Here is a 16,829-nt window from a genome sequence, read left to right as displayed (position 1 = left end):
GTTCACCCTGAAACACATTAAATGTGTTTACATTGAAACATTTGTGGTGCACTTGGGAATTCTGGTCCTAATTTGTTGCTTAGTGCTGTATTTTCGTTGTTCCTGTGAGAAGTTAGCACTTGTGTGCTACACTGATGTCACAGGAGGACATTGCTAGTGCAGTTACAATGGTATTTAACAGAAAGCTTTTCAGCAATGGGTTAGCATGTTTGCTTCATGCCTCCGGGGTTGGGGGTTTCCTCCGGGTACTCCGGTTTCCTCCCCCAGTCTAAAGATGTGTTGTAGGCTGATTGAAATCTCTAAATTGTCTGTAGTGTGTGCGCGCGTGCAAGCAATTGCGCCCTGCGATGGTTTGGCACCCCCTCTTGGGTGTCTGTCACCTTGTGCCCTGAGTTCCCCGGGATAGGCTCCAGGCTCCCTGCAACCCTGTGTAGGATAAGTGGTACAGAAAATGATGGATGGATGGATTTTCAGCAATATCAAACATGGGGTAACAGTCAAATTTCAGTGTTAGCTCTGTAAAACAAAAGAGCAAGAATTTCTTTTCTCACTCAACATCTTCCAATGATGTCAAATACCACACCAGTTAGTGATCCAACACAGAAAAGGTAGAGACATCATACACTGAACTCAAACACTCCAGAATGCAAAACAGCTATACAACACAGTCGTGCTGCATTACAGAAGTGACCCGGTTTGTTTAATTAACAATCCATAAGACAATAAGCACTAATTGAGAATGGAAATATTAGCATGGACGTTGAAGCTTTGGAACCTATAGCATTTGAGTTGAGTGTACAGAAGAGGAGGTGAGAGAGCTGAACAGACTAAAGCATTGCTGCATTGCTCTTCTTTATGCAGACATGAATTCAAGTGATGCCACTATCAGCAGGTAGTTGAGCAGTGTTGTGGGTAATGTAGGAGTCAACAAAATTAAAATACAAAATGACACGCAAGTCAGCAGTGTGCATTTTTCCTTCAGAAAGATGAAATCAGGTCACCTGCCAGTTATAGTCTGTAATCTAGTCTATAATACTTATGCTTTGTCACATTCACAGAAACAACATGCTGAAATTCATTTCCTTTCAAACACCAGCATTTAAAATTTATAAATTTAAAGCAAAAGTTTCATCATTTCAAACATTAAATTGCCATCAGGAGCATTGAAAAAAGCTTGCAGTCTTTCCTCAGCTCACCCGTCGTTTACAAAAATTACAAGTGAACCAAAGGCATTGTAACCTTTTATTGGTATACGCTTACACTCTACACATTCCTTACTGTTAACTTACTAGATCTTTGTACATTCATACATACAAATATTTACAGTGAATGGATTCATGGAAGAACAAACCAAGTGCACACAGTTATTTCAAGAGATTGCAGTTACATAACCTAAAAGCGGATGGCAAATTCAGTCTGTCTGACGATGAAACAGGGTTGAGCTCTTACATGGTATAGTGACAATGATCTGGGCAGTAAGCAGCAGAGTGCATCATTTTTAAGCATTCATTTTGCTTGTGAATATACACAAGATGCACGCTGGCTACAGATTCCTGTGAAATACAGTAAAGCACATCACATCACGCAAAGAACCAATATTTTAGTGCGTGAATGTACCATTAAAAGCAATACTTTACAAAGAATTTAACTGCTTTCTGGTTCTAGGTCCTTGTTCGGATGAATTCATCTTTGTGGACATTAACCCACTAATGTATGATACTAAGAAGCTCAGGTGATGTACCATGCCAGCTTTTAGGAAGGAATTTGGCAGAGACAGATAAACAGTAAAAGTGCAGGTCTGGTTACACAGGACAGTGAAACCACAATGTCCCTTTCTGTCTCAGATATAGATAGGGTGATACTGCTTATAGGTGAGTTTCTTCCTGCATGTGGGGCAGTTGTGAGCCCGGGCGAGGGAGTCGCGGATGCACTGGCTGCAGAACAGGTGGCCACATTTGGTGGAGACCATCAGCCGTCCACTCTCAATGATCTGGAAAAGATTAATAAAAAGTTAATTCAGGTGAGAAGCACTGTTTCTCTGTACCATTTATAGCTTTAGATTCAAACATTAGGCCTTATTTATCAATCGTTTAATACAAATTGCGTGTAAATGTTTGCGAAAGCCAAACTGAACTAAACTCTTCTGGCATATGTATTTACAAAAGTTTTGGAAACTCTGATTTTCATAAAATGCAAAGTGTGTTCCTGACACAGCTCATTTGCATGTAGTGACACCCACAAAACTCCAAAGTTCAAGTGCAGAGATAGCTGGGAGCATGAAATGAACAGTCAGGGTAAAGGCCGAAAGGCAGAAGTTGACTCACGTCTATGCCAATAAAAATATTTAATAATATACAATTTCAATAATAGACGAGCACTAAAATTCCTGTCAGCTGAGTTAATGGCTTTCGGCTATGCACAGACAGACTGGTGCTATTTCTTTAGTCATAATTGAATTTTTTAAAATTTACCTTACTGTATGGGTTTGTGTTGGCTCACTTTATTTTTCATATTCTTTAATTAATGCCAGTTAAATAAAACGACCAGTTCTTTCTGGTACTGTAGTCCCTGACCTAGTGAACTAGCATGAGGATATGGTCTTGATAGGGACTCTAAAGCGCTATAAGTTGGCATCTGCTAAATACTGTAAACATAATAAAAATAAGCAATTATTGACTTGACATTATACTCCATATAAAAGTGCAGTAATCCATGCAAATTATATGATTTGAGTCGATCAAGTCGAGGTATATATTAGTCTTCCTTTGAGTAAATTTGCACACACTCGAGTAGGAATGTTTGAATTTACAGGATTTTCATGAATACCAAATCTCTTGTGAAAACGTGGCTACTAACGATTTACAAATAAATCCGTCTTGTAGCCAGCTTGATAAATGAGGCCCATTCTGCAGTTAACCCAATCAAAGGTAAATGGCCCCATATGGACAGCCTAAAGATACACGAGATTACTGTGGATGGTACCACTTAGAAACCATGAAGATGGCTTTGGACTTCAATTGATAAAATAGTTTTTGCTACGATGGCTTAGGACTACAATTGCCACGAACAGTTTTGCACTCAAGCCTCCATCAATGAATAGTTGATAACCAACAAAATTACTATAACGAATTTCCTAGTTACACAATTGCACTGTTTGATCATGTAGTACACAGTTATAGAAGGGAATTATTTCCAATTGCACTGTCTGGTTTCACCCAGATGAGGATGGGTTCCCTTTTGAGTCTGGTTCCTTTCAAGGTTTCTTCCTCATATCATCTCAGGGAGTTTTTCCTTGCCACTGTCACCTCTGGCTGGCTCATTAGAGATAAATTTAGGGATACACTTACAAATTTAAAACTTCTATCCTGAATTTAAATATTTCTGTAAAGTTGCTTTGTGACAATGTCCATTGTTAAAAGCACTATACAAACAAAAACGAACTGAATCTGAGACAAGTAGTCACATGACTAGTGTACCATAACACATACTACTATGAGGAATAACATGACACATACAGTATAAGGGTGCTGAAAGAAGCACAGCCAAAAGCCAAGCCTCAAATCCCAGATCACCTACTAAAATAACCTAAACGAAAATAATGGCATACTAGTTTCTTCCAGTAGCGTGAGGATTAGGAATGCCACAAACAGACTGATACCTGTATTTTTACGGTTTTCATTTACTCAAAAAAAGGTTTCCATCACTATTTTCACTTTATTCATGGAGAAAATAGTACCTCAACCAACATTTTTAATGTCTACAAAAAAATATAAAAGTAGCTGAATGGAAACCCCCCCAAGTAGTTAACTTGACTGAATTTGATGCCATTTTTACCTCTGCATAAGCATCCATGCACACAGGGCAGCTAACCGCTCCAGGTGTAGACCTGTACAAGGGCACACAAAACAATGCTTTGTATTATTTACACTATCTCAAGTTGAATTTACCCCTATTTGACTAACTGATTAAGTGCTGACCTGACATGCGAAACTGTAACAAAGATTTATGCATAAATTTCATTTTACAGGATTTATCACAGCTCTCCGTCAAACCAGAGAGGGAAAACATTGTTTGTTGTGGGACAACTGGAGCAGAAAACGTGCAACATTTATATCTGATTATAAAGTATGGCACATGGGGGACCCCAAAAAAAAAACAAAAAAAACTTCTAGCTTCAAGCATTCGATGCTTCATTTAGAAGCATCGAACTCACTCTAGAAATTCATTAGAATACAATATTTTTTATTTTTTTATTTTTTAAAAGATCTGATAGTCTTAGACTCAGTTCGGTATTTGTCATTCCTGTGAGCTTTCGACAGATATGTCATGGAAACAACATAAAAAATGACTGGAAATAACAATCACAAAGTTAACTTGAAAAACTTCTGGTCAACCAATTTTTTTGTTTAAACAAATTTTAAAACATAGCTAATGAAGGTGAAGCCAAAGACTGAGGCTCTAATCATTTCAAAGGAAAGAAAGATAAAGAACAATAAGCACCAGAGCTTCAGTCCAACCCTGACGTGGCGAGGTTTACCTGGCTCTTGCACTCGCATGTAGTGATGACAGGAGAGCTGGACTGAGACTTGGACTCGGCTCTTCCTCGTCATCGCTGCTCAGCACATAACTCTCTGTGCCTTGCATACGTCTGCTCTGTGTACCTTCCAAAGCAATAACGCCATGTGACTAATTCTATCACATAACTGATTGAACATCATACCGCAAATGATAAAAGCAGTATATACACACATCAAGATAAATCAATGTTACATAAAACATGTCAATCTGAAAAAGGTCTGTGTTTCATCTAGTCATTTATCTGGGCAAAATGTCTGAATAGCAGTTAAAGAATTATTCAAAAACAAGGAGATTAATTACCATCATCCACAAGCTGGGTTTCACACGGTGTTCAGAATGATTAAACAGGAGAAGCAGGGAAAAAACAAGCGTTCAATAAAAACAGCCATAATGGCATTTTAATGGACAACACAAAAGTAAAATCATAAATTAGGAAGAACTTTCTTGTTGTTAGATAAGAGTGTAAAAGAGCAACAAACTCACCACAACTGAATCATTGTTTGTAAGATCGACCACAGCTGGCTCTGATCCTTCACAGGTTAAGTCTACTACCTCTTCACCTATGAAAACAAACGAGAAAAGTGGATAAGTGTGAAGGAGATGTAAGAATTGCCCCAATGCCCAATACACATTGTGCTGCACTTTTCTGTTGGGTTACTAGGTAATGGTCTGGAATAAAGAAGGCATTCAGGCACTAAAACCTAATAAAACAAGTTTACAGGGATGCGTTCAACAACAAGTGTAGTCCTTCTTGTTACTAATTTGTATCCCAGAAATATCCTTAAAAATATTTCCAACATGAAGAAAGCTATTGAAGTATGCACGCAAATAAGATCTTTGTATAACAGGAAAGAAGCTATTGAGGGAAAAAAATATTTCAGGCATTTGACCTTACTGTGACCTTGACCTTGTTAAGATCAATTTCAAAATCTAATCAGTTCATCTGCTGGTTACAACATAATTTCATATAAATCCTAAAGATATTCAACCACTCGTTCTCGAGATATCATGCTAAAGAAAATCTTGGATGGACAGACGGACGGACAGATGGATGGACAAGTCGAAAACATAATGCCTCCCCCGCTCAGCAGTAGTGGTATTTATTTATGGTAGGGGTGAGTAGGCAAACGAATGAATGAATAAACAAACAAATAAGCACGAAACTAGATATGACGGGACATGCCCTTATAGGAAAACAATGACGAGGTGGAGTGATATCACCCCAAAGTTGAAGTTTCCAATAACAGCAAAGTTCTTTAGTCCTCTTACACCATAGCAATTTGCAAACACTAAAAATTGTTTATTTATTAAAATAAACAATATATTATCTTGCATTTTATCCCTTCACACTTCAATTTAATGTTGTGAAATGTCTGAAACTAGGTAGTTACCAAGAAACCTTAAAACCCTCTGTCCTGAAAACTCTATCATGTCAGAAAACATAAACAGCTTTACTTCTGATGGTTAAATGCTGACCCTGGAGTTAATGTTAACAAAAGTTACCATATAAAAATGTAAATGGATTCTGTTCAAGTTAAGTGCCAGACAGGCTAGTTTGAGTATTTCAGAAACCGCTGATCTCCTGGGATTTTCATGCACAACGGTCTTTAGAGTTTATACAGAATGATGTAAAAACAAACAAAAAAATCCAGTAAATCGAAGTTCTGCAGGCAGAAACTCTTTGTAAAGGGAATGACTATTTTGAGCTGACAGGAAGGCTTTGGTAACTGAAACAACCACTCTTTACAGCCATGGTGAGCAGAAAAGCATCTCAGAAGGCAAAACATATTGAATCTTGAAGTAGATGGGCTACAGCTGCAGAAGACCACATCGGGTTTCTCCCGTCAGCCAAGAACAGAAATCTGAGGCTACAGTGGGCACAGGTTCACCAAAACTAGACAGATGAAGTTTGGAAAAACATCCCTTGGTCTTATATACATGGTTCTATACAGTATGATGGCAGTCATCTGTGGAGATTGTATCATCACCCAGCTGAGAGATTGGATTACACAACTTGTGATAGCTGGGTAACTAGCTTTGTATGTAATTTCTGATTTACCAGGTGAGAGTGAGTGATTAAAAAGGGTGCTCAAGCAAAGGGTTTGAATCATCTGGTGTGGACTTTTCTGACAGGATGGAGAACAAAATGAGGCAGTGGTTTGCTCCTGGTCCCAGAATGCACGATGGCTTAGTGGTTAGCACATTTGCCTTGCATCTCCAGGGTTGGGCGTTTCCTCCCCCAGTCCAAAGACATATCTTGTAGGCTGCTTAGCATCTTTAAATAGTCTGTAGTGTGTATTATTGGGTGTGTGTGTGTGAGATTATGCCCTGCAATGGGTTGGCACCCCGTCCCTTGCCTTTTGCCCCGTGTTCCCTGGGATAGGCTCCAGGCTCCCTGACACCCTGTGTAGGGTAAGAAGTACAGAAAATGGATGGATCCCGGTACCACCAAACTGTCAGTGTTGGACCCCTGAGCAAAACCCTTATATGAGTTCAGCTCAAATTGTAAGCCACTATGGATAAAAACATCTGCCATGTGTGTAAATGCGATACACAGTTTAGATAACAAGATACACAGAAATAGCAACTTAATTAAAAAAAACAACCCACAACTAACCTTTTGGAAACATCCAACCTCTACGCTGTACTTTAGAGTTAGTGAGCTAGTGATCTCCATCAGCCCTGTAGATCACAATGCATTTTATGTGTAGTTTCACCAACGTGCCTGTTTGCATCCCAGTGAACTGGAAGATGAAACCTATTCTCCAGAACTTTTTCTAGGTCTGGAAAATGAGTGCCTTTTGATTGTACACCTTATACCCACAAACCAGCACATCATCACACCTGGAGAAACTCCACTCACTGCTTAATCTGTCGCTTTCTATAACGTCAATGGTTTCCACTGAGGCCTGAGACATTTGTGTCCTGCTTCTTTTGCTGTTGCGCCTCGAACATGAAGTGGAAGTCGTCCGCCTTTTCCTCTGAGTCTACAATAGAACATTAAAAAAAAAAAGAAAGAAAGAGGAAAAAAGTGTTTGAGTTAGGTTAGTAGACAACACAGGTGAGACAACACAGGTAGGCAAAGGCAGACCTCAGGCCACAAGCAGGGCTTAAATATAATCAGTACAAGTCACGTGGCTGCCATCAGATCACGTGAGTAACAAAGAGACAGAAATCACTCACCGTGCTGCTCATTATTGATTTGACAAGAAGTTCTTAGCACGTAGAGGGGAAAATAATGTTCATTGACGCTACCAAAGATGCCCAAAGTCTCCAATACACCAACTATAAGGAAAACAGGTGGCAGTGAGATTTATATGATACAAGATAGTCGTGTTTATTAGCTATTAGCCATGACAATTCTAGCGGTGTTGATTTGCACCTGGATATAGCTGTATAGATGTACTGTAAACACCTAGCTTAGCATGTCACACTGACGTTCAGTAGATTATATAAAAGGTAGCTACATGTTAGCAGGGTAGCTGAATGAGTCGTTAGCCGAGAAAATACCCAGGATGCTAGCTGTGTCAGGTAACCTCACTAGCTAGCTAGCTAGCTAACCTCGTTTCGCTTCAATTATATGACCTTCCACAGTAAATTAAATATAAACAATGGTGTAGAGTTCACTTCCTGTTCTACAGCTAACAGTAACAGACTTCCAGCAAAGCTAAATCTAAGCTAACATGTTAGCCTGCAAAGCTTTGTGTTGCTTCCTCGTTTATTTTTAATCCGCAAAATGAAACTTCCTTTTTTTAAAATCGTTGGTAAATTAAAAGAACAATATGGCTGAAATGCCTAGAAATACCAAGTTCTGTCTTCTATATACTTTAAAATCATCGACAAGCCAAGCCAGCTTCTGGTTCAAAAAGCAACATTCGTGTAGAGTCACAAACGCACCCTATTCCCTATGCACTACTTAGGGTGTAATACAAGAGATTCCAAACCCTATATAGTGCACTGCATCACCAATGTGGCAGCCGATTAGGACACAGCAATAGATGTAAAACGAAGAAGTCGTACTGTTCACACTGACATCTATCGGTGTGGAGGATGTAAATCCTAGACAATTATTTCCTGGTAGTTTCTAGTTTCGCTATTATTATCGGATTCGTTTTAGGGCCACTGTTTGAAAAATACAAGATTTCGAGAATAAAGTTGTAATGTTTCAAGGAAAAAAGTCATAATATACAAAGAAAAAATGCATAGTATCTGATATTATGAGGAAAAAATGCCATATTTTGAGAATAAAATCATAATATTTTGAGAAATATGTCATAACATAAAGTCATAATAATAAAGAAATATATAAAGTCATAATATATCGAGAGAGAGAAAAAAGTGTAATATTACGAGAAAAGCGTCACAATATTTTGAGAAAAATATTTCAAGAAAAAAAATGGTGTAATATCTGATATCACAAGAAAAAAAGTCATAATATTTGATATTGTGAGAAACTAAAAACACAAACTAAAACTAATAACTAAAACACAAGCTCTTGTTTGTTGTTTTCTTTTGGCTGCTCCCATATTTGACCTGGCACAGTTTTTACACCGGATGGCCTTCCTGGCCCTTCCTGACCCTTCCTGACCCAACCCTCCCCAGTTTTCTCTGCACTGGGAGTGCACTGTCATGGGGTTGGTTCCCTGGCTGGGAATTGAACCTGGGCCACTGCGGCGAGAGCAATGAGGCCTAACCACTAGTCCTCCAGGGACCCACAAGCACTTGTTTGTGATCTCACAAAATAGACATGACAGCTTTGATTCAGACCAATTTGTAAATAATTCAGGAAGGATGTTGTACCCAGTGACTTTTGCAGCAGAATCTGTGTGCTTATCAGACTAGCTAAAGAAATCAGTGTTAATAAGACAAGAGACTCTGATACTGAATTCCCACTTGTGTTTTAAATTGCATTCAAGGGTAACATTAAGCTGATTTTTGCTCAGAATCAAGCTGTGGGAATTAGTGTTTCACAAAGTTCTTCTTATTAAAAAGCATTATAGATCAATCGTTTGTTTAAAGAAATCCTTCAGTGAACCAAATATTTCAAACAAACCAGGATTGTATATCAGACTTCATTAAACCATTGAAGTATATCAGACTTCATTAAACCATTTAACAACTTGATTTCACAAAATCGTTATACATTTTTCATACTTTTAATCCATGAATACCCTGAATTTAGATTTTTGATAGAGGATTTGTGTATATGAAATTTTGACAAAGTAGTGTATTCATTAAAATCAATCCACAAGTGTTGTCAATTTTTATATCCTTTATTCTTTTGAAACAATGGTAAAATTTCTGCTCTTGCAAGATAAATTCCAACAAAATGTCACCTAGGTTACAATTTCATGAATAAGGTAGATTAAAAGAGAAGAGGTTTCTCATGACCTCACCCATTAGGAGAGAAATTAAAAAATAGAGAAAGCTTTTGGAAATTAAGAGTACCATTTATATCTGACCTGTGATGTGCAGTGTTCTGATTAAGACAGTGGTTACTCCAAACAACCTTTCTAAACAGGCAGCTTAACATTGCTACAAAAAGCCTGAAAAATTAAGAGGAAGGATGAACATGCAGATCCAAATGGATACCACGTTTCCCATCTAAAACATGTCCCCATCTACTCTGCTAAAAGGACATGAAATTACACCTCTAGAGGATTTTCACCAAAGTGGAGTGTTAGGTAAACGAATTGCACATTAGCACAAACATTTCCCTTAGCCTGAAAACCAGTTTTTCAGTGCAAGTGAAATGTATATAGAGGAAAGATCCTGTATACATAATTACAGTTTTACAGCAGCGCCACACAACAAACATATCTACGATCATTCAAACATTTGCAGACAAATGTGAGATATTTTTATGACACTTTCCTGACTGCCACTTATTTGGTCATATTTGCTCATGTATCTCTAGTTTCAGCATCTGAAAATAAAGTTTAGTGCGTCCAGCTCACAAATGACTTTCACACAACGGATGCCTATAGGGTGCTGCCCATTAGAGATGGAACCAGTCTGGAGGAGTGTGTTGCCGGCCAGAGGAAGAGTGTGTGGTGGCAGGAACATCCAGTCTGCACCCACAGCAAGCTGTTTGCAGTGCAGGCCTTCATTAAGCCACGGTCCACGGTCCCTTTGTCCAGAAAAACAGCTCCAGACACCTGCACATGGAAGAAAAGAAAGGCTTGTGTCACTTCTATGGTGAGGTTTACATCCACTTGTTTTTTTTTTTAATCAAATAAATTAAAAAGGGAAACCAACACTTAAACATAAATATATAAAAAATAGTGTTATGCTTGTTTAAGGTGGTATGGTTGGGGTGCTGACAGAAACGATACACTGACGGGATATGTAAACAAATTGTTTAAAAAAAAATAAATGTCGAGTGTTCCAGTCTCTCCCTAACTGTTGCGTTGCTACGCCTTATCAGGATATTATAGACCTGGATGATTGTTGCACAATCTGACAGTTTGGACTGATGCTTCAATTTAAAAAGCATTCAAACTGATTATCGAAAAAGAACAATCTGGTGTAAAATAATTTTGACTTTTAAACTGATGCGTAAATATTTTAATATTCTAGCAAGGTGATTTGCCATAAACTCCAACATTTCTCTGCATCATCATCATCATCATCATCTGCAAATTAACAGCAGGCCTACACCAGATTCTGAACAAAATTAGTTAAAGATCAACTGGCGGCTAAAAAAATCAAATTGTGGCAGAATTGTAGCAGATTCGGTGGAATATTAAATCGTTGACTTATAAATATAAATTGTATTGCATCATGTAGAAGCCTGAGGTTTACACTCCTAGTGTTTATTCTGTGCTTCAAGTCCAAAACAGATGCATCTCATCTGTTCAGAGTCTATGGCACTAGTGAAAAGTAGTAACATGAAGCATCAGTGCAAAATAAATCCTAAGCACTTCAAACTGATTGTGTTATTTATAGCCATGAACTAATCTTTAATGGTTATGTATTAAAAGGCAACAAATAAACTATTATTTATAACTATATTATTTATGCAGATAATCAGATCAGATGCATCTTTATGGAATTTCCTTTAAAAAGAAGTTCGAGTTTGAATAAAACAAACAAAACATGCAGAACCCACCTAATAGTACATTCTACATACTATTTGTACAGATCTTCTAGATTAATATATAATAGTTTAGTCTTCATACTGTTTACATTGACAAATGTGCATCCTAGATTAGTTTTACAAGTTGACCTGGAAGAGAGATAATCTCTGATCTGATCTCTTGGTACACAGTCAAATATGTAAACAATGCAAGCACACACGTAGTTATGCGTCACGTATAACGTCAGCTTTAAGTCTATCGTGATATCAGAAAAACCATCTTCAGTGTGTGCTAAAAAACAGGAATCAGGCCTCAGTATAATGCCTTTAACACTTGCCTCTCTCTCCGCTTGAACAGCAGCGCTAAGGCGAGGCGAATTTGAGGTTGTCGACCTGATTCATCTTGAGGTGGTTGTCCAGAATGTGGAAGAGCTCCTGGATGTTCGGTACATACCCTGACTGCAGCTTTGACCAAATGGGAACATCTACAACAAGGTCACAGTGTGAGAAGTACCCCGCAAAAAAAAAAAAAAAAAAGCATGCTGGTACACTGTATCCTGTAGCACAAGAGAAGAGAGGGATACAAGTACAAACAAATCTCCCAAATTCTATGATCCAGAGGCGTCATTTGCTGTTGAAGTGATGAAGAGAGTGTTTCTTATAAACCTATACCACAGTGCTGATGAATTCTCAAATCTGATTGGTCCGGAAGTGTTGATTAGTTTTCTAATACAGCACCTCCGACAGTAGTGTCCGCTGCAAGTTTTAATTAATTAATGCACTCGTTCTAATATGTTACCATTTCTATAGTAACAACTTATTCACAGGGAACTGTATGGAGACGCTACACATGATCTAAGACCAACAATAAACAAATTTAACAATGTGCTATTATTTAACAAAAACAAAACATATAACCACTGATATGGTGATGCTATATGTAAGGACATATTTTTCACATTTATTTAACAGTTCCCGCTTCTCAGTATCAGGACAAACTGCATTATTTTGTCTTATAAACTTCAAGTGATTAAAAAGACATTGGTGAGAAAATGACTATTTATAGCTGCAATAATGATAGTGAACTTTGCATAAAGTTAAATGTAAATCCATACACTAGTATGATGAGGTGTAAGCGCAATAAAACACTTCAAGATGTGCTGTTGTTGGAAAATGATCAACTTTAGGGTGGTATAATAAATACTAACAATATCCTTTCAGAAACACGAAAAGTTAACAGAAAAAAAATTACCATTTAACGTTATCTCAAATGCTCCTGTAGACAGGAACTGGGTCTCCAACATGTTACTGAGGAAGAACACCATGAGACATGAGAATATCTGAAAGAGAAAGAAAATGATACATGTCATAAGACACAGTCATGTAAAACAGTCTAAAGCATTGCCTGAGGAGAAGTGCTCCACGGCAAACAAAATAACGTGAACTATTTTACAACGCACTACATCTGCACGTACAGACATTACAGGCATATAATCTCTCAGCTCGCACACACGTGCCATTTTTTGCCTCGACATTCTACACATTTATCAGAACAAGCTTTTTAGAAAAGAAAAGAAAAAAAAAGATAGAAAAATAAATATGAACATAGTTCCATACCTCCTGTGCTCATGGTCAAAATGAGGCATTTCTTACCTTATTTTCTTGACCCCATGACCAAACTCTTGGTGTGTTCGTTCCAAGCATTTGGAAAGGATTTTGTCCAGTGACAATCAGAGCAATGGCGAGCAGTTTAAAGTAGGAGATGAAATTTGCAATATATCTGAGGAATGAGAAACAGAAGAGCAATGCTTCAACATTTTCCTTCTTGTATGTACAGTGAGTTCAAGGAAAAATCCACCATGAACCACTTGCTTATTAATCTTTATAAATAACCTGTGGAGTGAAGATTTAGTTTGAACACTTCTTTCATGGACATGCTGGTCAGTTTTTACTTTGGTTGACTGTTTTGTACATTATGCACAATGCCATTCGACTGGTGGTGCAGTAGGATTTAGTCCTTGCTTCATCTCTACCTAAAGAGAGCGATGCAGCAGCGCTTTAGTCCTTTAGTCTGTCCAGCTCTCTCGTCTCCTACACGCTGCTCAAACAGATCAGCACACAACCGCTAACTATTCACAGGAATAACACAAATAGAGCACCAACCAACAAATTAGAACCAGAACCACTGGTCACATCAAAAATACATCAGTATAAACACATTTAATGTGTTTCAAGAGTGGAGTTTTCCTGTAACTCACATGCGAATTAGAGCTACATTTCTGGGGCTTTTGTGTACAATGCATTAAAGGTGCAACAGTCAATATTTTTCATTTCTTACTAGCACATGAAAAATTATGAAAAAAGTTTGGAAATCTGCCGTTTGGTCCGGAAAGTATGTTTGCATTTGGATTGGCCTCTTGTCAGTCATTTTATAGACAAGCCCCCAACATCTCTTCACATCCTCTTAAATCATTATGAGGGGAAGCTGCATGTTTATATTTATGTTGTAACTTGAATGTTCAGGTGAGCTTGAAAGTGATGTCATGACAGCCTTTGCTATGGTAACTCTAGTTGATCCACAATAAGTTTTGGGGGGCGGGGCTTTGTGTATGTGGGTGGAGATGGGGGTGGGATCAATAACTAAAAAATTTAAATCTTATTTAGCTCCACCCATTTAGTCATTAGAGACCTATTTTATCTAATGCACCTTTAAAGGTTTTTTTCTGGTTAAGCAGCAATCACACTAGACTTTTCAGTTCCACGGACTTCCATGCAAATGCTGGAGCAGTCTGGCATTTTGCCGCGTTCCAAAATTCAAGTTCGGTGAACTCTGACCTGCCAGTTCATATCATGTGGAGACGTGTGACCAATAGAAGATCGACACGTCACGGCGTGACCTCTTCAGGAAATCCAAAATGGAGGAAGCACTGATTATAGTGGTGTCACACCTTGTTTTACACAACACTGCTTTAAAAGAATATAATCGGAATCCATGATGTGAGGATTAAAAAAAAAAAACAACCCCTTGGCATGTGATGTCATATCCTGTTGCCGCCCACGTCCGTAGCCGTCTCCAAAGAAATTTCGCAAGCTGAAAGTCTAGTGTGACCGCCCCTTTAGGTGGGTTTGACATTTGAATGAGTCCCGCCCATGTTCACGAAGCTCCGCCCCCAGGCTCTTAGGTGGCCTGCACAGTGTTCATAAAAATGATTGACAGGAGGCGCAGCCAAACACAAACAAGCACTCAGGACCAAAGGGTTTTCTCAGCGATTTAATACATTTTTGTAAGGCCACGACTTAACCCACTGTTTTTTTATTTTTAAATCATGTTCTAGATAACTTCCAGGTTGCAGCTGTAATGCAACAAAGTGCACTCTGGGAGAGGGAACTGACTTGTTGATGAGTTTGGGAGGGTAATTTCCCCCCTCGATTCGGATGTCCGGGTACAGCTGGCTGATAGACCTGGAGTACTCCTGGAACACCTTACTGTACCCTCAGGAAATACTGCAAACAAACACACAAACATGAACATGTCAACATTTCGTTACTACAAAACACCTTTAAAACATTACATTCACTACCTTTTGTGTCTTCTTCGCATTACATTTTAAAACCTGTTAGCAGGTTTAGCATATTAGCTTACGGCTTATACGGACTTTCTCAGTGACATGGCTGTATTAATCACGCAAAACCTTACAAACAGATATTTTAAGTACCATAATTTTCCTAACTATTTACTTTAGGACACAAAACAAAAGTGAACTGGGTCACAAAGCTAGCCAGTTTAAGCGCGCAGTGTCTCAGGCTCAATCCCAATGACTCCCTGCTTCCTATACAAACACACCACACAGGATAGAAAACAATGGCGTCTATACACTATGAAGTGTGTTAGAGATCACACTGAGAGCCATTGAGGACACAACCCCAATTTCTACTGACAAAGTGGAGAGTGACCATGTTAGCTTTTTAAAGACTCCTATTATATTTAAGGTGTGTACCTCTTCATAAAGAGTGGTTGATTCGAATATTGAAGGCAGACAGACAGGAGAAAACTGAAGATAATAAAATGCTCTCACCAGTACTGGAACTTCAGCACTGGTCCTGTGTAGAATTTGGTCTTGCTCTGCCTCTGCGTGCTGCTGCTCTCCGGCTCCGGGAAGCCGCTGGAGGCCATGCTGCTCTTCGCGGCCTGCTGCTCCAGCTGCTCTGTCGCAGTCCGGCCCAAGTAAATATCTCTCACCGTCACGGCAGTAAACAGCAACAGAGCCGTTAATATACCCGTGTGGCTATATTCGGCCATCTCTGTGTGGAAACCGCGACGGGACCTGCATAAAATGCAACGCCCCGGTCACTAACAGGAGTGACAGGTTCACTGCAGGCTGTGTGCCGTCTCTCACAGGGTTGCCAGATAAGCGGAACAAAAATCCCCAAAAGCCTTATCGCTTATCTCATTTGTACACGTTGCTATTCATTATAATAGGTACAAAGTAACATCATACAAGTAAGGAATAAAATATATTATGTAAAGAATTACAAGACAGACCATGTCTCTTTCTATTTATATATTCATATTCTATATACATACACACTAGGGGCTGCACAATATTGAAGAAAATTGCAATATGCGATAACTTGTTAAATAATGCAATATGAGGTAAATAATGCTAAAATAAGTGTGTAAAATAAATTTTCAAATAAATTATACATATATAATATATATATATATATATATATATATTATATATATATATATAAACTGAAAATTACATAACCAACACACGTTTCATGTTCTTTTGAAGAAAACAAATCTGCGTTGCCCTAAAACTTTGACTTTTCTTATCTTTTTGAAGTATTAAAATCATTCAGTTATCACAAGCCCTTGTGATATGCATATCGCAATATTTACATTTGCAATATTTTGATAATTTTGATATATTATGCAGCCCTAATACACACACACCCACACACACACATATCTATGGTATATATTCTATTTTATTCACATTACATTTCTCTATAGGCTGCTACATTTTATTATATAGTCTACTATATTTTATCATATTCTGTTTTTATTATGTGTGTGTATGTTAGTTCGTTGTTGGTTCTGTTCATTGTTAGGACATGGGACTGTGGGACGAGGAACTAAGGAAAACATTTCACTATATCACATGTA

General features: G+C 38.2%; 2 protein-coding genes across 4 annotated transcripts; both read right to left on the bottom strand.

Annotated features, from left to right (window-relative positions):
* Positions 1-1,228: 1,228 nt before the first annotated feature.
* On the bottom strand, positions 1,229-8,544 carry rnf4 (ring finger protein 4). Of its 3 annotated transcripts, none has more exons than XM_034306216.2 (8): positions 8,405-8,544; positions 7,762-7,863; positions 7,442-7,565; positions 5,062-5,138; positions 4,879-4,891; positions 4,538-4,661; positions 3,835-3,886; positions 1,229-1,990 (listed from the first exon to the last, which is right to left on the bottom strand). In XM_034306216.2, the coding sequence occupies exons 2-8, from the start codon at positions 7,771-7,773 to the stop codon at positions 1,841-1,843; spliced, it is 552 nt and encodes a 183-aa protein (XP_034162107.1). In that variant the 5' UTR covers positions 7,774-7,863; positions 8,405-8,544; the 3' UTR covers positions 1,229-1,840. The 3 variants fall into 3 exon arrangements, with proteins under 3 accessions (XP_034162107.1, XP_026796586.1, XP_026796587.1); XM_026940785.2 differs by having other exon boundaries at positions 8,384-8,508; XM_026940786.3 differs by lacking the exon at positions 8,405-8,544 and adding an exon at positions 7,961-8,376.
* A 1,288-nt stretch (positions 8,545-9,832) lies between these two features.
* selenot2 (selenoprotein T, 2) lies at positions 9,833-16,064 on the bottom strand. The gene is made up of 6 exons (XM_026940652.3): positions 15,733-16,064; positions 15,050-15,160; positions 13,310-13,436; positions 12,909-12,996; positions 11,995-12,141; positions 9,833-10,736 (listed from the first exon to the last, which is right to left on the bottom strand). Exons 1-5 carry the CDS (start codon positions 15,954-15,956, stop codon positions 12,020-12,022), a joined length of 672 nt encoding a protein of 223 aa, XP_026796453.1. The 5' UTR covers positions 15,957-16,064; the 3' UTR covers positions 9,833-10,736; positions 11,995-12,019.
* Positions 16,065-16,829: the final 765 nt, after the last annotated feature.

The sequence above is a fragment of the Pangasianodon hypophthalmus genome, chromosome 7, assembly GCF_027358585.1.
Source record: "Pangasianodon hypophthalmus isolate fPanHyp1 chromosome 7, fPanHyp1.pri, whole genome shotgun sequence".
Taxonomy (NCBI): domain Eukaryota; kingdom Metazoa; phylum Chordata; class Actinopteri; order Siluriformes; family Pangasiidae; genus Pangasianodon; species Pangasianodon hypophthalmus.
Note: the sequence above shows the minus strand (reverse complement) of the source record. Positions and strands in the feature narration are given on the sequence as shown.

Coding starts and splice junctions, on each gene's coding strand:
- rnf4 (XM_034306216.2), bottom strand. Junction 5,139..7,441: donor AGAAAGCGACAGATTAAGCA/GTGAGTGGAGTT, acceptor TTGTTTTCATAG/GTGAAGAGGTAGTAGACTTA. Junction 3,887..4,537: donor CATGCGAGTGCAAGAGCCAG/GTAAACCTCGCC, acceptor GCCCTTGTACAG/GTCTACACCTGGAGCGGTTA.